The sequence below is a fragment of the Eptatretus burgeri genome, chromosome 10 (assembly GCF_056783735.1).
Source record: "Eptatretus burgeri isolate ZD-2024b chromosome 10, Ebu_testis_v1, whole genome shotgun sequence".
Taxonomy (NCBI): domain Eukaryota; kingdom Metazoa; phylum Chordata; class Myxini; order Myxiniformes; family Myxinidae; genus Eptatretus; species Eptatretus burgeri.
Genome location: NC_140970.1, coordinates 87,294,458 through 87,319,178, shown reverse-complemented (window position 1 = coordinate 87,319,178; position 24,721 = coordinate 87,294,458). Strand labels below are relative to the sequence as shown.

At 42.4% G+C, this 24,721-nt stretch overlaps 1 protein-coding gene and 1 long non-coding RNA gene across 2 annotated transcripts in view; one reads left to right on the top strand and one right to left on the bottom strand.

The window, feature by feature from the left end:
• Window positions 1-24,721, top strand: part of LOC147019028 (uncharacterized) — a 198,672-nt gene that overhangs the window by 126,350 nt on the left and 47,601 nt on the right. Inside the window, exons 6-8 of the mRNA XM_085899206.1 lie at window positions 3,083-3,208; window positions 12,546-12,654; window positions 21,182-21,243. Coding sequence (XP_085755332.1) covers window positions 3,083-3,208; window positions 12,546-12,654; window positions 21,182-21,243 — 297 coding nt within the window. The remainder of the gene's footprint in view (window positions 1-3,082; window positions 3,209-12,545; window positions 12,655-21,181; window positions 21,244-24,721) is intronic.
• LOC147019029 (uncharacterized) overlaps window positions 15,864-24,721 on the bottom strand; it is a 41,175-nt gene continuing 32,317 nt past the window's right edge. The window contains exons 2-3 of the long non-coding RNA XR_015062617.1: window positions 18,386-18,438; window positions 15,864-18,301 (exon numbers count right to left, since the gene is read on the bottom strand). This is a non-coding gene — a long non-coding RNA (uncharacterized LOC147019029). The remainder of the gene's footprint in view (window positions 18,302-18,385; window positions 18,439-24,721) is intronic.

Below are 24,721 nucleotides of genomic sequence, written 5' to 3'. Positions count from 1 at the left end.
GACTGCTCACAAAAGTATGATGAAGGATATGGCATGAGAACCTTAATGGCGCGCCGTGACAAGGTCAGGTACGATGGCAGCATTTTGTACCAGAATATCGACAACGAATTCGTCCGCGCAAGAGCCTGCGCTCCTGAATCCTGCTGGAGCTGTACAAGCTCTTCCTGTGCTGTATCATCTTCATCAGCAATCGAGTCCAGTGGAGCCGTGACAGGGTCCCGAACCACAGAAAAGGACTGCACATCCAGCTCAGGGAAATAGTGCTCGAACTGTTCAATGAGCGACCAAAGGTGACGTGCTATCTCCCCAGAAAGACTGTTAAGCTCAGTATCATCGTACTGGCAGGTCGTTAGATGCTCCACCAGACGGGGGAAAGGGCTGAAGCGCTTAACAGCTGCTTTGTCTGCCAGTAATTTTAGAGTTGCCAGAAATCCGCTCATTTTGTCGTGAAAAATCATAAATTGGCGTCTTTGCCTTGGAGGGAGCGGTTGAGGACATTGAGACGTTCAAAGATGTCAACGACATAGCACAGTTCTGACAGCCAAGAGTCCGACTCAAGCAACGCCGCCCATGCCGTTTTCCCTTGTGTGCATAGGAACTCCTTCAGTTTATATCTGAGCTCGTAAACACGCAGAAGAAGGTTTGCTCGAGGTAACCATCTGACTTAAGTGTAGAATAGTAAATTGTTATGGTCGGCGTCCATCTCCTGGCAGAATAGCCTGAATAACCTAGTGTTGAGGGTGCTCGATTTGATGTGATTCACCATTTTTACGACTTCTGAGAGCACGCTCTGCAAGGTTTCTGGAAAAGTACGAGAGGTGAGCGCTTCTCGGTGAATCATGCATTGTACCATGGAGGTCTGAGGAGCCACCTCAAGCAATTTAGCCTTGAATCCAGAACGCACTCCTGACATTGCTGGCGCGCCGTCTGTTGTAGAACCGAGCAACTTTCCAAAGTCCAGATCATGGTCACGATAAAACTGCGCTACTTTTCCAAAAATGTCCTCACCTTTGGTGGTGGCCTCCAATGCTTTGATGAGCAGAGGCTCATCGACAAAGTTATCAGCCTTGATGAAGCGGACCCAGACGATGAGTTGCGCGTATGATGTGATATCAATGGACTCGTCCAATTGTATGGCATGCCACGGCGATTTCTTGATTTTCTATACGACCTGAGCCATTTCGTCCAGACTAATATCTTCAATTCTGCATTGGATGGTGTTGTCAGAGAGGGGTATAACTGCCAGTTTCTTCGCCACTTCCTCCCCAACCATTAGAGATACCAGGTCCTTTGCACATGGCAGCACGAGTTCTTCCGAAATGGAGTGAGGCTTTTTAGTCTTGGCAACATGGAGCGACACTCGATACGAGGCCTCTAATGCCCGAGAATTGGTCTGATGGCATGTACCCTCTCTGTCAAGACGCGTATTATTGAGTGCAAGAAGTTTCCCCTCAAAGAACGCTCTCTCTCCTTATCCTGATAAGGCGCATGTTTTGTAGTCAAATGCCTCTGCAACTTATTTTGTTTCATAGACTCCGTAGAAAGCACTTCGAAACAAATCACACACTGAGGCCTCTGTGCCCCACTTTTATCCGCCACGTAGTAAAATCCAAGGGCCAGAAATTTATCCTGGTAAGAACGTTCTCGAGATTTGCTGGTGGCCGGTGCTGCCATCACAAATAAGGTCTCGAGTCGTACGTGGAGACGTGAATAGACGTTAATGATAGTCAGAGTATGAGTCTGAGAGGCCGTGGATCAAACCACTAATTTCCCGCCAAAATGAACCGCCCTTCAGCGAGCCCGCGCATCGGCTGGATCCCATTCCAAGTGTCATGTTGCGCCGGTTCCCATACTTTGAACGAACCGTTTATATTACATCCCGTAAAAGCGAACACCGATCGAAAATAGACAACTTTTTTTCACTGCAAGCGGACGCCCACGACCCCACAAATTTTGCTCGGCGACCCCGCTTGGAGTCGTGCCCCCGGTTTTGAAAAACCAAGTAATAGAGTGAATGGCTTTTGGGCTGAAAGTTTTTGAGATCCATTTTGGACAATTCATGGTTGATATATTTATTTGTTATTATTGTTGTTTCATACGAACATTGACTATATATGCATGTAAAGCCATCAAATGTAAATATTGCTCAACAATAGGTGCTGTTTAATGTCCCCCATAAAAACGTGTTTAAAATGATTCAGCTTAATGATGCTAATGCTGAAGGCAAAGTGGTTAAGTAGACGAGCAGGACATGTGGAAATAGATTGGCCTTTTGAATGAGGCTGAGTGCCTTGTACACCCACCATCGATAGGGGTTGTGTTGAGTTCTGCCATTATTCTATTAACTATTTTAAAAGGAATATACTTGATTTAATAGAGATTCAATAATGTGTACAAACTGTCATGATATTGGGGGTGTCAGGACTCAGAATAGCTGGTTGATATCTGAACTTGCCTTTGAGCTGTGCAATCTGGGTAAAACCCCTGACATGATTGGACTAAATAAACTGCCGTTCGGGTACAGTTTCAGCACAAGATGCTGCAGGTTGGACAAGTCTTCCTCTGGAAGGGGTCATAAAGACGGCTGTCATGTACGCATCTACGGGGTACACATTAAGATCCAATGATTTCGTTTTCGAAGAGTTGGCTGTTTGGGGTCAAATACCCTGTTTGGGGTTATCTGTTATCTTTTGGCAGTCAGTGAAACTACTGAGTTTGGATATGGTGGAAGTGATGGGCCAAATGCCCTCCTCATATTTCCAATTTTCTTGTATTTTATTCATTGGTTTAGAAAATACACTTGTATTTTTTCTTTCAGAAAACCCACAAACACTGTCATCAGTATTGGTAATAATAGTGTCCACCTTGTAGTAAATCTCTGAATAAATACAAACTGTACAATATGCCTTTCATTAAAGCTCATCTTAGGGCTCATCTTGTGAGACAGGTAATTTTAAAAAAATGATGTCTGAAACGTGTGATTTAAGAGTGAGGTTCTATAATTAATAAGATCTGAATAAGTTAATTGCAGCTGGATTGAGAGTTATTGTTGATTGGGTTACATCTGGTCCTGTGTGTACAGGAAATGGCTTTGGAGTGCAGATCGTAGGCGGCAAAAGGATGCCAGGTGGAAGTGGAGACACAGGAGCCTACATCAACTCGGTACTACCTGGTGGGGCGGCCAACAAAACAGGTCAACTCCAGGCCGGTACGCAGCACAGAATCAGGCATTTGCACAGAAAGCCTGTCTTTCTGAAACATGGGTTGTACGATTTTTAAAAATAGGCTGCAATAGCAGAACAATGTGAAGTTTACTCACCATGACCAGGATCAGTGTATATAGGATAGAAAGAACTGGTTAATTAAACCCAAACTCAAACATTTGGACAGATCCTAAAAAGCTTTTTTGGATTCGTACAACTCGAACCTTTGCACAGATCTTATTAATCAGTCATTTGTATATTACTGATGAATAAGACCTTGTCCTACTCTTCAGACGTCAGTGATTTGTGAGGATGGCGTCTCTTTTGAAAACAAAAAGATCACATGGGGTATTAAGTTGCCCTGCTTGACGATTAATATAATCAACCTTTGCCCTTTTGTTGCATTTTTTTTTGTTATTGTAATTTCACTGGAATAATGATGCTTTAAAAACAAATTATTGTTGAAATGAGAGAATCACAGTTTTCAAGTTTACACCAACACGAGAATAACAGAAACGGCTACTCGGTCGAGTGCATACCCCAGACAGACTGAACAGTTTATATTTTGTATCCCACTAATAGGCCGGATCTGGATCTGGACCTGAAGCAAAATCGAGTGCACTTGTTCTTGTCACTTAACTAACTCATCCACCTAGTTTTGTCCATAACTCGTCCCATCTTTTTGAAATAACATGCTATATATCGCTGTTGGCACAATCTCTCAATGGTGATGACTCATTAAAAAATTAAAACATTCTCGTGTCCGTATCCGGATTCGGATCTTCAACAAAATCGAATCAATTAGTCCTTGTCACACATCGAACCTGTCCACTAAGTTTTGCCAAAATCAGTCTATAACTTTTAGAAATGTGCTATATATCGTTTTTGGCCCGATCTCTCAATGGTGAAGAATCACTTCAAAAATTCGAGTATCCGGATCCGGATTTTCATCAAGATCTAATCATTTCGTCCTTGTCACACACCCAACCTTGACACCAAATTTTGTCCAAATCTGTGCACAACTTTTTGATATATCCTGTTCACAGATAGACAGACAGACATGAGTGAGAATATGAGATACGAAACAAGCTTGCAGGATTATTAACTAACTACTGTTTATTAAACATCTAATTGGGAGTCTGCTGTCATGATAACACTTTGTCCCCAATTGTTTTGTTTTTTTAGATATCAGACACATTTTTGTACCGTTTCCCCTTCACAGCAAGTTAAATTTCAGTTGTGTGTTGTGAGGGATTGACTTTGGTCCATGGGTGGAATCCCGATACATCTCACAGTGGTTCAATTTGGTTGAAGTCAAGGATCGGCAATGACGACTGTTGTTTTTCAACGTTATTTTCTTCAAACCAATTTCTCAGAGATTTAGCAGGATGGAAAGGTGTGTTGTTATTCCCAGTAGATGTGAGGGCCCTCACCATATTATCGCATCAAAGTGAGTTCTGTGGCATTATCTAAAGAATCAAATATGATAGATACCCTTATCGAACACGTGGTGCTTTGCAGTGGGAAAAAATATACACAGTCAGGTTAGGACAGGGGTTTTTTTATACAAAGTCAAGGCCCGTGGAAGAGCTAGAACAAAGAATGGATCAGGATGCAACCAAACAAAAGGAACAGTAGAAAGAGGGGGGACACCAACAGCATGGTTAAAGGATAAAACAGAGGGAGACTTGGACAAATAATGTGTATAGGATGAGAAATGAGGGGCAGGGGAGGACGCATGGGGTGGTGGATAAGTTGGATACAGAAGCAAACTCTATAGAGGGAAAAACTGGAAATTTGGAAGGAGGCCCCTGAGTTTGGGGTGGATGGGGATTAACGGGGGAAGAAAAGGTCATCGTTTTGGATGGGGGATGATCTGAGATGATGGTGAACAGCATATGATCAGATGAACCAAATGGAGCAGAGGAGCAGCAGTAGACATTTGCGGTGAAGTTTGTCGTCATGAAGTCTCAAAGAGGGAATTTGTCTTTGGGTGAAATCCCATTGGGAAAGTTTACACATTGAGTCAGTCTCATGGAGTCACAAATTCCTTTGCTGAAGTGCCATGGCTGGTGAGAGAAGTACCAGTACCCATCCAATTGAATGGTGACAATTGTAATGACAACCAATGAGGAAGAGAGAGTTGGGATGAGTGGTTAAAAGATGGTCCATGTTGTCTGAGAAAGATGTAGATGGAGTCGTCTGTTTGGAGGACGATGCAACACATAGACAAACTAGAACGGGCACTCAGTAGAGCGCATACCTTTGCCAACACTACATTTTGCCCCCCCCCAGAAACTGTTGATTGTGAGGGTATTTAATCCCATTCCACATCTGCCATCTCATATTTGTTATGATGGCTTAAAAACATCAAATTTCCTGCTGTTTGACACTGATTCACGTGCATTGTAAAATTTCTGTATGAACTTCCTGACCTTTTTGGGTGTCGGTGTCAAGTCAATCTGATGACAACTGGTCACATTATAAGAAATCAAATATTACACATCACAGGATAGGGAATTGAATTCTAAACATTTTGAATCTACTTACATGCAAATTGTATAAGAATTCACCGCGTTATGATAATAAAGGTCGTTGACCCCCCTGACCTTTGACCCAAACTGCGAACAAAGGTAATGACGTCATTGTGTCATATCGTATATCACATGATTGGGCATTGAATTCACAACAATTTGGCATTGGTTGCATGCAAATTAGATAAAAATCGACCGCACTATGGCAAAATGACGATTTTGACCTTTTCATGACCTCAACCTTGACCTTGACCTTTGTACTCTAAATTTTGTAATTGGTATTAGAGTGTGGGGAACAGAACAGTCAACATTTTGGTGTTGGTTTCATGCAAATCGGATAAGAATTGACCGTGTTATGACTAAAACCGCACATTTTGCAATGTCGTGACCCCCCCCTGACCTTTGACTCCCAACCGCTAATAAGGGTTATCACGTCATTGTGTCATGTCACATATCACAAGATGGGGCACTGAATTCTGAACATTTTGGCATTAGTTGCATGCAAATTGGATACAAATTGACCGCGCTATGGTAAAAAGACAATTTTGACCTTTTCATGACCTTGACCTTGACCTTTGACCTGATCGCTCCCAAAATCTAATCAAATGGTCCTCGGATAATAACCAATCATCCCACCAAATTTGCTGCGATTCAGTTCAATACTTTTGGAGTTATGCGAATAACTAACAAACAAACAAACAAACAAACAAACACACACACACATTCACAAATAAATAAATAAATAAATACACAGCGATCAAAACATAACCTTCGCAACAAAGTTTGAGAAGGTAACAAGAGGTCTGAGCAATGGGGAAGTCGCAGCTGAAGGTACTCCTGGGGGTTGGGAGGTGTAAGATCAACATAATGACAGTAAAAAATTGAGTTATTGAGTTATTGATGTAAAGTGCAACTCCACCTCCAGGGTGGGGTTCAGGCCTGTCAAATCGGAGGAAACAATAGCTGGGGAGAGATACTAAGGAGTCAGGGATGTCTTGTGGGAGGAAAGATGATGTTTGGTTAATGAGCAGTTAATTTCAAGGTGCTGTCCCATTTCCTTTGATTATTACAATTGTATGTTATGTAACAGTTTAGTGACAGGTTAAAAATAGAAGACAATTAAAATAAACTGCACATATATGTGCCCTCCGCCCCATTAACCCTCACCCCCATCCCCATTGACCCTCGACAAACCAACCCCACTCCTACTTGCAGGTTACTATTTTTCTCTCCGTCTATTCTCTTTTTATCCCACTCGTTAATTTGTCTGTGGCTGAACTACCTCGCTGTTGGTAGGTTTCGCTCTCTACCCTCCTTCACTTGTTCTTCCAAGATCCTAGATTTTATCTAAAGAAATAACATAAGTACTAATTTATAACCAGGAACGGTAACTTGTTCATCAATTCAGCAATTGTAGGTCTATTCCCTACCAATTAAGGCATCTCCATCCAAAAGAAAAGTGTGGTTTCTAGTGCTGCTTAAGAGACATTCCACATCTTTGATGACCGAGTTCATTTAAAGCAATTTTTGAATCCACAATGACCCATTTGTAACCTTTTTAATCACTTCTGTCATTCCTGCTAAGCAAGTAAATTAATTTTGATCCATTTTGGTTGCATGAACTCTTTGGCAGTGCGAACAAACCATCATTCAATCTCATGTATTTCACCGGAATTTATTACACAGTTTAACGTTGATGTATATCATTCCTTAAATCTTGGAAGGGATTTATATGTCATGCTCATACGTTAGAGCTGGATTAAAAGCCCGATCAGACATGTAATTTTTCCCCATTTCCACATGAGTGGGAAACCATTCAAAATGAATAATAATTCACGTGGGTTGGGCTGTTAGTAGTCCCATCTAAGCCCTTGGCAAATGATGTAGCCAGGTTGGGAACTTGGGTTCCAATCCCAAACACCATATGCCCATATACAAGTCCCCTTACAAGGAACTTTGACGCAGGAGGAGGTCATTAGGCCCATCAAAGCCTGCACTGCTAATACCAACTTATGGTTGTTTCTTCATGCAATGTCCTTTTTTAAATGCCGATTGTCAAGCAAGGAAACAGCACGTACCATTTTTAGGTCATCTCTAACGAGATGACCTAATAAAACCAGTCTCGATGTCCGTCCGTCTGTCCGTCCGTACGTACGTCCCCATTCTTTTCTTCCGATTTTCTTGATATTAGGTATGTGGGTAGATGTTGATGAGAGATGCACGACGGTATGACCTTTGACTCGATTGAAGGTCAAGGTCAATGTCAAGGTCACTCCAAAGTTGCGAAATCGTCCATTTTCAAAATCTATCTCCTCTGCCGTTTGCAATCTGATCTTCGAAATTCCTTAGGATTCTGATAATATGGAACAATGTCTAAATTTGGTCAGGCCGGTTTTTTGAAATTCGTCCTGGTTATCGAGTCACGTGTCTTCAAAGTTGGAAAAATCGTCGATGTGATACGGTCAAAAAAATTTCGCCCGATCTTGATGAAACTTGGTATGTAGGTAGTATAGGGGTCGATGAGTGATGCACGATGGTATGACCAGACACGATTGAAGATCAATGTCAAGGTCAAAGTCACTCCAAAGTTGAAAAATCAGCTAATTTCAACATTATCTCCGCCATTTATTATCCGATTTTGGCGGAATTTCCAACGGATTATGATAGTTGGGTACAATATCTGAATCTGGTCAGGTCGTATTTTTCGAATTTGTAATTTGATTTCTGAGGTTTTCTATCCTTTTTACTCCCGGGCTTTCGTCTGTATGTTGAACCCAAAGGCAAGACGACATCGAAGCCATTCTAAGCCGATCAGAGATCCACATCTACAGAGCTGCAGAGATGACCGTCACCCCCAACCGGGACTAATTTTTATTTAAAGTTTTTGGTATGACTCGGCCAGAGTTCAAACAGATAAATAGTTAGACAAAGATAGATCGATCTCGATCTCGATCTCGATCTCGATCTCGATCTCGATCTCGATCTCGATCTCGATCTCGATCTCGATCTCGATCTCGATCTCGATCTCGATCTCGATCTCGATCTATCTCTCGATCTCGATCTCGATCTCGATCTCGATCTCGATCTCGATCTCGATCTCGATCTCGATCTCGATCTATCTCTCGATCTCGATCTCGATCTATCTCTCGATCTCGATCTCGATCTATCTCTCTCGATCTCGATCTATCTCTCTCGATCTCGATCTATCTCTCTCGATCTCGATCTATCTCTATCGATCTCGATCTATCTCTCTCGATCTCGATCTATCTCTCTCGATCTCGATCTATCTCTCTCGATCTATCTCTCTCGATCTCTCTCTCTCTCTCTCTCTCTCTCTCTCTCTCTCTCTCTCTCTCTCTCTCTCTCACACTGTCTCTCTCCCTCTCTCTCTCTCTCTCTCTCGATCTCTCGATCTCTCGATCTCTCGATCTCTCGATCTCTCGATCTCTCGATCTCTCTCTCACACTGTCTCTCTCCGTCTCTCTCGATCTCTCTCTGTCTCTCTCACACACACACACACACACACACACACACACACACACACACACACACACACACACACACACACACACACACACACACACACACACACACACACACACACACACACACACACACACACACACACTTTATTTTCGTGCACTAGTATCGAGTTTGAGGTTCCGATTGTTAGAGAATTCGTTTGTTTCCAATATATTGAAGTTTTATCGGTGAAGTAAATGGACGAAAAGGAAATTCTTCATTGGATGGAATTGCCGGAATAATTTGTGGTTATATTATTAACCCCCATTGGACTTAGTCTGAAGCAGGGGCTTATTATATGGATTTGGTCTCAATTTTTGTGTCCATGCGTGCGTGTGTGCAAACACACAATAATATCTAAGGCAAGCATAGACAGATTTTAATATTATTTGGCACAATGACAACACATGATGGTATACATATGCACATCATTACGTTTCATGATACGATCAAAGATGGCTGACTGGCGGCCATTTTAGTTGTAAAAAACCCGATGTTGAACACGTCCTCAACCATTTCTCGAACATGCATTTACCGATGTTATTCAAACTTGGCACACAGATAACAAATGATGACTTACATAAGCACATCATTTATTTTCGAGATCAGATCCAAGATGGCCGACTGGCAGCAATTTTAGCTGTAAAAATCCTGATGTTGAACATGTCCTCAAACCATTTCTCAGACATGCAAGGTCCGATTTTGTTCAAACATGACACAAGCATAGTAAACGACAGCATTCATTTGCTCCTAATATTATTTTACGATCTGAGCAAAGATAGCCGACTGGTAGACTGGTGACCATTTTAGTTATAAATAAATATGCGCTCGTCTCCTTTTCCTCTGTACAGCAAAATTACGAAATGAATGGGGGCAATGACATTTTATGTCTTTTTTTCCTTGTTTTTACTTCTGGTAAGTGTGCAAACCAACAACACTGAGATTATACACCGCCCGTGAAACGTTGTGCTTCCACTCACACAAGGCATTGTCAGAGCATTCTTTCATACGCCTCACATGTGCAGGAAAATTAAGTGGAAGCATAAGTAAGGAGTCCCAGGTTCCATTTTTAAGTGAATTAGTTGGTAAGGGAATTTGAATTCATTTTCTTTTGGAAGCATAATAAATAGACACTAACTGTTAAGGCTGCTAAGGATTCTCTATAAAGTAAATCGATGGAAAGGGAATTGTACATTGACAGAATTGACTGAACAGTTTGTGGTTACTGTCGGACCCCACAATTCGCGGCGGATACGTTCCTGGAAAATGCTGCAAATAGTGAATCCGCGAATAGCGGGGCATTGTTTTAATGGAAAAAGGGGAAATAGGTTCCCAGTGGTTCATATTTCATGAGGGAAAATAAAAAATCCGAAATACGTCCGTGAAAAACCATGAAAATGCCCAAGAAAACGTGAAAATATCCGCAAATATACCCGCACAAGGGAGGCGAAAAACCCACGAATATGCGAAGCACAGGGCCGTGAATGTCGAAGCAGGTCGCATTTTATAAACTGTGAATACATGGGGTCCACTAATCGCAAATCCGCAAATAGCAGGGCCCGACAGTATATTATTATTTTTCCTTCCGGTAGGTGTGCAAACCAACAACAAGGTACATAAACCACATGCGCTACAAAATGAATATAACTTAAAATTATACAGTTCAGTGGTTGAGAATGTGATTCGCTGCCCTGATGAGGCCCAATGAGGCTGAAACTGGTCGATAGTTTCACCGTTGATAGCCACTGCACTGTATGGTGACACTCACCATTTGCTATCCTGCAGTCACTGTGAAATAGGTTGCTAGTTTTCAACAAGAGAAAGATGCCACGACGTTGATGAGTCATGTCATCGATCTATAAGTCCAGCAGTGTGTGTGTGTGTGTGTGTGTGTGTGTGTGTGTGTGTGTGTGTGTGTGTGTGTGTGTGTGTGTGTGTGACCGCTGTTTCTCGACAACCACTGGTCCGATCTAATTGAAACTTGCCAGCTATATTTGCTGGGGCCCTGTGGATGTGCCTTTTCAAGGTTTGATATTAATCGGACAAGTGCCTTCCAAGTTATGGCCATTTATTTACCAACCAATGACAAGACACGTTGCTGCGTAGGCGTGGCCGATGGGGAAGAGAACCACAGCCGCGTTCCCCATTACAGGTTACAACGTACGTACTTCCGGAAAGTGATGACTTCGTGTATTCCAATAATTTCTCGATTTTTTATGCGCATTTATAGATAAACACAATGCCCCAATCCAGTCGTCGTTCACGAGAGTGAACGAACGGCCTGTGTGGTTGTTTGTAAGTTTTTTTTGTTTGTTTTTTTTAGTTTTTTTTTTTTGCACGTAAGTTTTTGTTTGTTTGTTTGTTTTTTTCTCTTCTCTTCTCTTTGTGTTTTTCCTTGCGATGACATTGCAAAAAGGCAAAATACGTTGGCGCTAATTGAATAATTGGCCATTAAAACTAAATTGCGAATAATCGTAACTGCGATATGCGAACTTCCGGGCCACGCACGTACGGGCACGCGAGAGCAATGGAACGGCCTGTGTGGTTGTTTCTGGCTGTCCCAAGAACACCTCCATCTGCCAATTTGAGTTTTTTAAATTTCTTTTTGCACGTACGGGCACGTACTGGTGTCTTTAAATCACCTTAAAATCATAAATATCTGACTCCAGCACTTCATGATGGGGACTGGTGGGGAAAGACATTGTGCTCGAGCGGCAGACAGTTCGTGCTGACTCGGGTTCGTTTCGGACTTCACCACTCACCATCAGTGGTGTGTCATTACAAGTATTGAAAAAATGATGTTATTGGAAAAATTTGTCGAACTGGAGACACAGGGATTTCAGTTCTGCATAGAAACATTATTCATCATTATCTTCTCAGGACAATGTGTACGGACCCTAAAAATGATATTATTCAGTTCCGCCTACACATCTGTCAGGGCTGGTGCCTGAGGTTGCTTTGCAACCCACCTTTACTGTATGTAAAGCTTCAGCTTTGCTCCAAACTAATGAGAAATCTTTCTTAGTTGTAGCTATGGTCAATAAATGAGAGCTGTTGGCTGCAACTGTCATCATTGGTGATTGGCATTGAGTTCATATGATTAATACATAAAGAAGAAAGTATTATTTTCTTTTAAAATGGTAAAAGAGCTGTCAGCTCTTGCTCATCTTCATCTTTTTGAATCAGTGGAAGAAGGTGGGATGAATCGTGTGCAAGGCTTAAAATATCGATCTTCATTGTGTTATTTTGTGCACATCTTCATATTCGTGTGTGTGTGTATGTGTAGGAATGCAGGTGTTGGAGTGGAATCGGGTTAATCTCACTGGGCTAACTTGTGAGCAGGTTCAAGAAATTGTGAGCCAGCAGGAAGAGGACCTGGAACTCTGTGTGCGCCTGTAAGCTTCCTATACTCCCGCATACATCTATTTTATGCACACAAAGCAAAGGCTTTCTTCTTGTACATCACATAATTTTACTTGTTCAATGCTGTTATTGTCTTCTTCTTTGCTTGCTTCATCCCTTGTGCACCTCCTTTTCTGCACGAGTTTTAGAAGTTTCTGACCTCACATTTGCCAAGATTTTGGAATTTGTACAGGATGCCAGTGATAACTCAGGATGTCTACCTGTCATTAGCCCCGCTTGTGAAGGAAAAAGCGGAGTTAAGCGATCGGTCTCGTACGTGTATATGTACTTAGGTGCATGCATACGTGCGTCTGCATTTTGTTATTCCCTTTTCTCTGGAACCGCTTGTCGGACTGACACGAAATTTTCACCATAGGTGTGACTACTCATGTCGAATGTTTTAATGATAATTATGATGGCATCGGTCATGTGGTGTGGCAGCCATGTTGGAATAAAGGAGAAACGTTGGACCTCTGCATCTCCGAAACCGCACGAGGAAAAAATTTAAATTTGGCACCTGTCAAGTACTCCCCACGGGGAATAAGTGTGAATTTTCCTCTGCCACCGAAGGTGAAGGAGGTTATGTTTTCACCCCTCTCTGTCTGTTTGTTTGTTTGTCTGTCTGTGTACAGGATATCTCAAAAAGTTGTGGACGGATTCGGATGAAACTTGGTGGACACGTTTGGTGTCTGACAGGGAAGAACTTCTTCAGTTTTTGTGAAGATCTGAATATTTTTAAAGTGATTCTTCACCATTGAAAGATCGGGCTAAACTAATAGATATAGCATGATATCTCAAAAAGTTGTGGACGGATCTGGATGAAATTTTGGATCAGTACAGGTTCGGTGTGTGACAAGGACGAACTGATTAGATTTTGGTGAAGATCCTGATCCGGATTCGGCTACTATAATTTTTAAAGCGATTCTTCACCATTGAGAGATAGTGCCAAAAACTATACATATCATGACATTTCAAAAATATATTCGGCCCGATATGTTCTTGTGGATTAGGCATGATGTGGCGGAGGTATGCGCTCAACTGAGTACCCTTCAAGTTTTTTTTTTATATCGTCATAGGTTCCTTCGTGATGACGTCATAATTGCATATGTAGAACGCTGCATCCGATCAGTTTGAACATTTTTGAGGGTTATCTCGGAATACATTGGTCGAATATAAAAAAATTATAACATCATCAGTCAAGTGGTTCGGAAGCTATATTAAAAAATAAAAAAGCCATCAAAAATTTTCTCTGAAATGGCCTTTTTTTTCTTTTCTGTATACAATGTCGAGGTTCGTATGAGAGCTAACACAGAACGTACAAGGGGAGCAGGAGACAAGATGGGAGGGAGAGGAAAGGTACACAGGGACTTTCAGGAACTCCCGAGAAAACCAGATGGACACAACAGGGACTTTCAGGAAGGAAAACAGGGGATTTGAAGGAGGTGGGTTTGGGGTGGATTAACGGGTAGAAAAGATCCTGGTTTTGGATGGGGGAAGATAAGAGATGGTGGTGAATAGCTGTTTTGAAGACCTGGAGGGAATGTGGGATAGAAGAGAGTGTGAGAGTTTGTTCCAAAGGTGGGGAAAAAGAGGAATGAAAGAGTGAAGGTGAGCATTGATTCCTGATTTTGGTAGTTTTACTAGAAGGGGTTTGCTGGCGGACCTTGAGTGGCCTGTGGAAATATGAGGGGGACATATCGCAGAGAGAGCGGGGGTGGGGGGGGGCGAGACTGGAGAGGAGAGGGTAGAAAACAAAGACCACCGACCTGCCTGCGGTGAGAAAGTGAGAGACCCAAAGACTCAGTCTCATTGTGGAGATAACAATGATCTTAAATGCCTTGGTTTCGAGAGCGTGAAGCTGAGAAAGGTGAGAAGTGGAAGCACCAGTCAAGAGGGGAGAGCAGTACTTCATCAGCCTGCAGACAAAAGCTTTGTATGTGTTCAAGAGCTCTGGTGTGCCAAGGAAGGACTTTGCACGAAGGAGGATGCCCAGTCGGTGATTGGCTTTGGAGGCCAGGTTGGAAAATGTGGCTTTCCCAGGAAAGATCATGGCAGATAGTGAGACCCAGAAATTAGACTGAAAGGACATTTTCAAGAGGATAGTTGAGAAAGTAGATGGCATTGAGGATCTCCATCCATTGTTGGGAGAGCAGAAGCAGCATACCCAGGGTAGAGTGACCTGGTCTGAATCCAAATTGATGATTGGAAATCAAGCCATTGGAGAAGAGGAAGTATTTAATGTCTGAAGTGATGGAGGATTCCATAACCTTGCTGATGATTGGGAGAAGGCTGATTGGTCTGTCGTTGCAGGGATCTGTTTTTGCACCTTTTTATGCAGAGCAGTAATGTTTGCTGATTTCCAAGCAGATGGCAGATGGCCTTGAGCAAATGAGAGGGTTAATTGAACAGAGAGAGGGTGAGCAAGAGCAGCACAGCAGGTTTTTAGGACAAGTAGGCTGATGTCAATTGCAGAATCTGAGTCAAGGTTTGACAGCAAGCTCTCCACCTTGTCAGGAGAAAAGAACACAGAGTCCAGGGACAGCTGGGTATGACTGGGTAAGGTGGGTCCGGAAAGCGATGGGTTTGGGACCCAAGATTTTGAAGCAAACACGGAGTTTAGTCATTCAGCCTTTTCACGTGCAGTGTCAGCTGTGTGGCCATTTGAGGTAAGGGAGGGGATGGAGGGGGAACATACACCAGAAACAGACTTACCTAGATGCCACCAGGATTTGGAGGAGGGAGCTGTTAAGGTTTTTATTTCAATTGAATTATATACTTGAACATTGCATGGGGTAAAGTGTTTTCTGAACTCTGTAGTTACCTGTAAGCTTTTCCGCACCTGCTGACCCCTTTTTTCCCTTTCACCTGATACTCCTCACCTAATGCGAGTACATCTGTGCATGTGTTGTTGTCCACATGTCTACCTTTTGCTCCACTGTCTCCCTATTTATCCTTCACTTTATGTACTGCTTTTCCATGAGCCTTGACATCTCGGTTCTGAATTCTGCATGTGGAGTTTCTCTCTCTCTCTACACACACACACACACACACACACACACACACACACACACACACACACACACACACACACACACACACACACACACACACACACACACACACACACACACACACACACACACAATACTTCCAATGTAGTTTTTGTTGTACACAGATAGTGTGCTGCACTCTATCATGATCAATAAACATTTTTATTATTGTTGTTTGCAAGAGTTTGTGATGGCAATAAGTAACCGGGATTTAGAGAACAAAAGCCATTGTTATCTCTCACATACCGTCCCTCCGACCCATGCATACTAGACTGCAATGCTTGACAATAATCTAACAAACCTTTGGCAGGAATTCAATGTTAATGCAGCATTCAAAAAATTGCACGACATAGACTAATGTTTCCTTCCACTATATATACTTAACACGTATTGATACGATTTATATTCCCGTGAATTATGTGCACTTCTGTTAGACTCTGTTCAACGTTGTGCCACCACGGTCGTGATGGTACATCGTGTAGGTGCCGCAAGGCCACCGAGAGGAGAAAGGGCTTCGCTTCATTGCTTGCTGTAGCAAGGAGTATTACTGTTTGCTATTACACTTGGATGAAGCTGCTATCAGCTGAATCAGGTTTTCACCAAGATGGAAGTCTTGAAAAAATGCGAGGATGATAAATGAAAGAAATGTGATAGTAACAAAAGATGCCAGATATTTGATACATAATCATGTGCTCAGCATACAATGTATTAGTTGACTTTTTCGTTTTAACGTTTCACCCCACAATTTTGTTTCTTTTCTTAAAAGGCTCACGGAGATGCTTTAAGGTTGAGACGATGGCCTTTTTTAACACGTATCACAATATTATCTGGCACACGCTTCTTGTTAACTACCTCTTGTTTCTTGTAAAGGTTCAATGGGACCAACAAGAAGGGTAAACTTCATGAAAGGATGCTAAATTAAGAACCAAGGTCTCTGGATTTAACGAGAAGCAGGTTTAGCTTTGGACAGTAAATGTGACTGGAGTTAAGTGAAGCTGCAAAGTCAATTTGTTCTGTTCTTGCGTTTGGCTGCTGGGTAGCTATCATTTCTTGGAAGCGCGGCTCTGCCTCTGATGCTGTGCCCCTCTACCGGTCCACTGGTACTCATTTCACCAATCTCTGAAAGAATGACAGGCTGAGTCAACCCCACCTGGTGTTAATTCAGTGGCCAACAGTGCTTGAAATGAAGACCCTAAGATCCTACGCAAGATACCAATTAATTAATTGTTTGTTATTCTGGTTATTTTTTTTTTTATTATGTTTTTTTTTTTCAATGCAGCACACCAGAACAATACCTCAGGGTACAATGTCGTGTTTCATTTCTCCAACAAGATTTTTTTAAAAACAACAAAGTAGGGAACTGAGTAAGTGAGGCTGTGGAGGAAGCAAACATTTAGGATAGATACAAACGAGAAGATAAAACATCATGTGTCAGCTGTTGAAAGTGGTACGCACCAAAATTGTTCCATGTCCCACTGCTAGCATGAAACCTAATTAAATGTGATGTAATAATTTTGGAGAAAAAAAAAACAAGCAAGCAACAACATAAACCATAAATAACGGGGAAAAATTTAAGAAATGGATAACAGAAAAGGGCAAAAGAAAAAGTATAACACACAAACAGCAGGAAAGTCCACAATATTTATCCACTCGAGGTGTAGACTGTCCGTGGAACACTCGATGTGTACATTGTCTGTAACTCCCTGCGTTTGTTTTCTCATGCTCTTCCCTCCAGTCTTTCAAGACTTGGGTCACTGTGACCAACCACCCTGTATTTTATTATGGGATCGTCCAGTTTTATACCCGTGTTCTGTGTCCCGTTTCATACCTTCCACCATTTGTCCTATTTTCTCAGTATTTTGGCTTATTTTGGAAGTGATGTGAATTACCATAAATGATGTCGCTGCTCTGTCCATGCAGTGTGACCTCAACATGCTGTCGAAGCCATTTTGGGAATATTTAAATAGTTAAAACCTCATGGCTCTTTTAAATAACAAAAAAATCATAGCTTCAGGGGGCTTCGCCCCCTAACCCCCACAAGGGGAACTGCTCCTTCACAAGGGGACTTGCAGCAACCCCGTTGACTCCTGCTGAGTGTCCCTTAATTATTTTTTCATCATAGCTGGTCGTCTTGACTCGGGTCCATCACAAGCTCGAGCTAACTCTCCTCCCACCTCCCTGCTGCTCTCCTTCTCATAAGTGTAATGTGTGTTGTGTTTTTCTCTGCCCGTTTCCTTCTGTCCCTGTTAGGAAACTCACTACCCGCTTTTGGTTAGCTCCTCCATGAGCCTCAACCTCCGTAAAAATTAAAACATCGTGGCTGACAGAAATGTCAGTCGGCCTAGCAGGCCAAGCCCAGGTTCGATATCCATTGCTGTAAAAAGCCTCGCAGATGAATATCAACCATACGGCTAAAATAAACAGATAAAACACCTCGTGGTTTTAGAGTATGCAGGAAACATCGGTGGCAGGACCTTGCAGCAAGGAGTGCTCTCACCTCCAAAAATACTTTTCGTGCCATCACATCACATCACCTCATTGCAGTTGTGGAAGTGTGAGCCGAGAGCAGTTGTAATGAATGGAGGCGAGTCTGTCAGGGAATGTTGAATGTAAAATTATGTTACTGCATAAATACAATGTCAATACAAATCATTCTGCACCAACACATGCCCACCTTGTCTGCAAGCAGTCACTGCTAGGGAAAAGATCTGTTCCGGGTGTGATGACCTGCAAGGATAGACAAGCCAACACTTTAATGTACAACAAAATTAATTGTCTTCAAAAAAACAAGGATGAATATTAAATGACCAAATTTGCATAATAACATACAGTAGTCAGGTATATTTTAGGTATATTTTCCACTAGCAAATACCACCCGTCACTTCGCTGATTGGAATACTAAAGGGGGGAGAGAGAGGGGGGTGGGGGAGAGAGAGAGAGTGGGGAGAGGAGGGAGGGGAGCAAGGAGGGGTGGGGGAAGGGAAGACAGTGTGAGGTGAAAGGAAGGGAAACCAGACGTGCAGTGGAGCGTTAATTACGATTCATGCTTCAGCACTCATGCAAGCACAAAATTAAATGGTTGATAAGGAATGGTTGGCCAGACTTTCGCTGCATATCATTAAGGATCCCTTTAACTTCAAAGCTCGTCTTCACCGTGCATGCAGCAGTTAATGAAATAAAATGAATTCATTCAAATAATGACTTGATCCACAAAAGACTTGCAGCTTGATGCAGAACAACCCTGGAGACATCGCAAAGTTCAATCGCCCGTGAAATAAACATTGCAGATGATCCGTCATGTTTCCCTCTCGGCTGTGCATGCGTCATGTGGTACATCGGTTCAGGGTCCGCACAAATGTGAAAACTTTTTTTTTTGAAACGTCTGTTTTTTTTAAACCAGATTTGCTTTGATTCCAAGTAGGGCACCTTACGAAACCTCCGAAAATATACACAGATCTGGCAGACGCTATGGATAGGCAGTCCTTCTGGGGAACAGGGTGCGTCTGGTCTAGCAGTGAATGCATTAAATTATTTCGCTCAATGAAGCTGGTTAATTTTGACACGTTCCTCAATTTTTTGTTCACAAAATATATAATTCAACAAGCAGTAGAAAAAGATAAGTTTAATACTTTGGCAATTTCACGTTTTCTAATGTATGTATGGAGAAGGGGGGAAATAGCCTTGCTCGCTTAAAGTAAATAGGTGTATCAGCTTAGTTATAAGACTCGTTATTTCTTTAAATTATCAGATTTCACAACAGATTTCGACACTTATTTAGTCCGGATGCTATCCGATCCTCAAAACTGAAACAATATTTCGATGATGTACTTTAATCAGTCCTTGAGAGAAGATCGTAGAAAATCGTATCATATAATGCATTAAATCGCTCCACGCTCCTAATTTGAAAACTATAGTCCTTACAAAAGCGATGTACACAACGATTCGTAGCTATGATGAACAGGCATTCGATAACATGAGTGAGGAAAATGAAAAAAAAAACTTTATCGTTAAGAAATCGTTGCGGCCTGTTCCAAGTCAAGGCATGGTTGAGCAGGCCAGAAAACATGGCCACTTCAGACCCCAGCAAGGTTACCCAGGAAACGCCTTGAGACCCAGAGAGTGAGGTGGCCACGGACCGCCTGATGAAGGATATAATTAAATAAGGCCGTTAATTATCTTCAAAAGGGGTGTTTGAATTCACTCAAACACCCAATTTTCACTCTTACACTTCCTTGGAGTATTCTTTGTGTGCATGCAAAGTTTCAGGCTGCTGGGTTTTATGGTTTTGGAATTATGGAGGACACACACACACACACACACACACACACACACACACACACACACACACACACACACACACACACACACACACACACACACACACACACACACACACACACTGACATTTATTAGTGTAGATAACTACAAAGTTATAATCCACTGGTAACATTTCCATGATGACACACCTAAGTGTAGATAACATGGCAGCATAAATGAGTTTTTAGCTGCAGGCCTTTGTCCGAACATTAAAGTAGCACAGGGTAATGTAATCAGGGTAATTGTTAAGTTTAAAGGTTAATATTGTTGTCATAATACCATTCCTTTCATACCGTGAAGACACACAGGGCTACCAAGGCAGTTTCATGGGCAAGGAGTACACTCCTGGATGGGTCACCACTCTGAAGCAGGTTACCCCAAATGGTGATTACCCCAGTACAATGGTGCTCATTTCACTGACCTCGGAAGGATGACAGGCTGAGTCAAGCCCACCTGGTGTTAATTCAACGGTAGACAGGGGCTTGAACTCAGGACCCTAAGGTTCCAAGCCAGTCACCTTAACCACGAAGCCAACACCAGGCTTCAATATTGTTGTAGAACGACCAAAATGTTTCGTCAACGTCAGACGTTTTAATGTGAGGTCAGAGTCTTACTGATCAACTTAAAATTAACTGCGTGTGCAGCGAATTGTGGCACTCTGTGTCCTGATTAGAGATCAAATAGTGCACATCAAGCAAGCCTGGTGTTGGCTCAGTGGTTAGGGTGGCGGCTTGGGATCCTAGGGTCCTGAGTTCAAGCCCCGTCGGCCGCTGAATTAATACACCAGGGGGTTGACTCAGCCTGTCATCCTTCCAAGGTCGGCGAAATGAGTACCAGTTCCAGCGTGTGTACTGGTAGAGGGGCATTGCATCAGTGACACAGTTGCGCTTCAATAAATGATAGCTACCCCGGCAGCTAAGCTGCCATACGACAACCACCACATCAAGCAAATCACACTTGAGGAATCAGGAATCTACAAAAACAATTGATTGTTAACCAATGGAAATGTCATCATCAGTATTAAGGTAGTAACTGCCTTTTTAGCTTTAGAGAAGAAAACCCTGATCAGCTTTATGTGTTCATCAAACTTTGATTAAAATATAGCATTCCTTAGCAACTTTACCATTTTCTCAATCAATTACCCACACCTCAGGGACTTCAACATGATGTCTGGCACAAAAACTCCTGATCATCTGGTGGAAACTCATTCTCCTGGTACGATGTATTCTCTCGGCAGCCAAATCGGCGCTTTGAATCTTGTGATTTTACACAAATGTATAGAATGTTGTAGTGAATGCCACCTTCATGCCCGAAATATCTACTTGAAACGTAACTTGTCCTTCTTATTAACTTGATGTTCTGGGTGGAACATTTGAGGTTGACCTGAGAAAGTTATATTCCTACACAATTCTTGGAAAGGAAATGCAGATGCTGGTGGAGAATTGTTTTCATGTTTCCAATACTAATAGATAGTTGCTCTGCGATATCTGTCACTGGCTTATGACACTTTTCCATGACATGGGTGTGTTAATGTCAGAGATGTTTGTGGGTGCAGGTTCTCAGAGCACCTGTTGCCAGGAGTTTTGTAATCATTCATGCCGTTGCAGCACGATTTGAAACAATCACTAGTTGTACATAGTTTGAGCAATGAGGAATCATCATCAAAATGTACTGTAAGAGTACAATTAACACCAGGAAATTATCTCTCACCTTCATCAAAATCTGCTATTTTTAACTGGCACCTGGGAAGATCCTTCCACCATTGGCTGCTCTCAATTAGTTCGTGTACAGAATGGCACAACGACAATCATTTCTGTCGAACACTCATCCAACAATGAAGTGATGTCGTATTTGGGCCAAATGGTTGAGATCTATTTTATACATTCAGGACTTTTCACAAAAATGTGTAATATACTTTTTAAAACAAAATCAAATGAAGTAACACTTTAAATAAGTTTGAATAAGGATATTGCATTGCTGTGTTGACTTACTGTCTGGACACAACTTTGGGTTGTCGGTGCATTGATGTTGTGTAACCTACTGATGTGGACCGGTGACCGGGGTTGTGGGTCCACCGTTGGGAGAGGTTCTGGGCTGAAAGGATCGAAACTTCGATGAAAAACGGTGTCCAGCTGATGATCCGGGTAGTTGGGAAATCAGTCGATTGCTTATAAGTTAAGGTTATAACTTCAAATAAAATCGCGTGTGTGTGTGTGTATGTGTGTGTGTGTGTGTGTGTGTGTGTGTGTGTGTGTGTGTGTGTGTGTGTGTGTGTGTGTGTGTGTGTGTGTGTGTGTGTTGTCATGTCTGGCTTCCTTCTTGGAACTATAGTGTAGTAATTAGTCTTTATTTTGATTTCACTGGATCCACCATCAAATTTGGAGATCGATTGTTGTTTTTGATTATCGAAGATAAATACTGCATCTTTAGTGCTGATGAATCCCCAGAAGATTGATTAAACACAGTATTATGTGTAATTAGGTATTAACAACTGAATTATCATATCAGCTATCTTATACTGTTGTGGCTAAAAAATATTGGCACCCTTGCACTTTTTTCAAATAACTCACAATTTTCTCTAAAAATAAGTTGCAATTTGACAAGAGTATTTTGTCTCCACCATTCTTTATTTCATTGTTAATATTACAGAACCTTTGTTTTTGATTCAGAACTTAATATGTCCTTTTAAGTCAGAAAATAAAAAGAAATGCCACTGACAAAATTATTGACACCCTCGATTCAATATTTGATAGCACAACCTTTGGACAAAATAACCGCAGTCAAGCGCTTCCTTTAGCCATGAATGAGCTTCCTACACCTCTCTACTGGTAGTTTGGCCCACTCTTCTTGTGCAAACTGCTCCAGTTCTCCCAGATTTGAAGGGTGCCTTCTTCAAACTGCTGTTTTCAGATCTCCCCACAGGTATTCAATGGGATTTAGATCTGGACTCATTGCTGGCCACTTCAGAACAGTCCAGCTTTTTATCTTGAACCATTCCTGGGTGCTTTTTGAATTGTGTTTGGGGTCATTGTCCTGCTGCAAGACCCATGACCTTCGAAGGAGACTCAGCTTTCTGACACTGGGTTGAACATTGCGCTCCAAAATGCCTCGGTAATCTGATTTTATGATGCCATGCACACATTCAAGGCACCCAGGGCCAGAGGCAGCACAGCAACCCCAAAAACATCACTGAACCTCCTCCTTGATTGACTGTAGGGAAGGTGTTCTTTTCTTTGAAGGCTTCATTTTGTTTTCTGTAAACATAGAGATAATGTGCTTTACCAAAAAGCTTTCATTTGGTCTCATCTGTTCACAGGACATTCTCCCAGTATGATTTTGGCTTGTTGAGGTGTGTTTTGGCAAATTCCAATTGGGCTTTCTTATGTGTCTCTGTCTCTCAGCAGTGAGATCCTCCTGCGTCTCTTACCATAGAACCTCCCTTCATTGAGTTGGCAATGGATGGTGTGAGTTGAAACTGTCATACCTTGTATCTGAAGGTCAGCTTGAATCTGTTTGGCAGTTGATCGAGGTGCTTTCTCAACCATTCGAACAATCCTTCGCTGAAAACTTCGATCAAGTTTTCTCTTGCAGCCACGTCCAGGGAGGTTGGCTCCAGTGCCATGGGCCTTAAACTTCCTGATACCATTGCATACGGTGGACACAGAAACATCAAGGTCTCTGGAGATGGACTTGTACCCTTGGGATTGTCCATGCTTGTCTACAATCTTGTGTCTAACCTCCTCAGAGAATTGTCTGGTTTTCTTTCTTTTCTCCATGCTCATTGTGGTACACTCAATGACACAAAACAGCAGAATGACTCCTTTTCCCCATTCAAACTTGTTGAATGAGTGATTTTTATCTTGCAGGTATCTGCAACTCACCACAGGTGAATTCAATTCCAATGTAAAGGAGAATCACCTGCTTCAATTCTAATTATTTCTAACAACTTCTAAAAGGTGCCAATAATACTGTCAAGGACCCGGCATCACGGGGAAAACCACGAGGGAGGGGCTGTCTCGTGTTCCTCTCCGGACTCACCGGAAATCGCAGGCTGTCGCATACAAATAACTTTGTGTTGTGGCAGGTCGCTGAACGACTGCGAATACCAATAACTTGACCACATGACTTAGGGTCCTCCGTCTAACAGCCGTTTACCGAAGGACATGTGACCTCCTTACCGGGAGGTACTTGCTTTAATCAGATCACCTACCAGATCAGGTGCAGCCGAGTGGAACTGCCAAGTACGTACCAGCTACAAAACATATTATTGGGGAATAATGTCCTGACTAAGCTAGGGTGTGTGCCATGCTGGACCAATGGAGGATGGGGAATAATGTCCCAGCTAAGTTAGGGTGTGGGCCATGCTGGACCAATGGAGGAAAAGACGAAAACGAGCTGGGAACATTTCTAAACAATGCATTTATTAAAACTAGAAGGGCACTCGGTAGAGTGCATACCTCCGATGTGCAATGCCTGATCCAAAAGGGGAAAACCACGAGGGAGGGGCTGTCTCATGTTCCTCTCTGGACTCACCGGAAATCACAGGCTGTTTGGCAGTTCCACTCGGCTGCACCTGATCTGGTTTTTGTCCTTCCCACTCCCGCCCCTCTTGTCTCATGCCCCCCTTTGCTGTGCGTTGTGTGTTAGCTCTCGCACGAGCCTCGACAAGGTATACAAAAAAACGAAGAAAAAA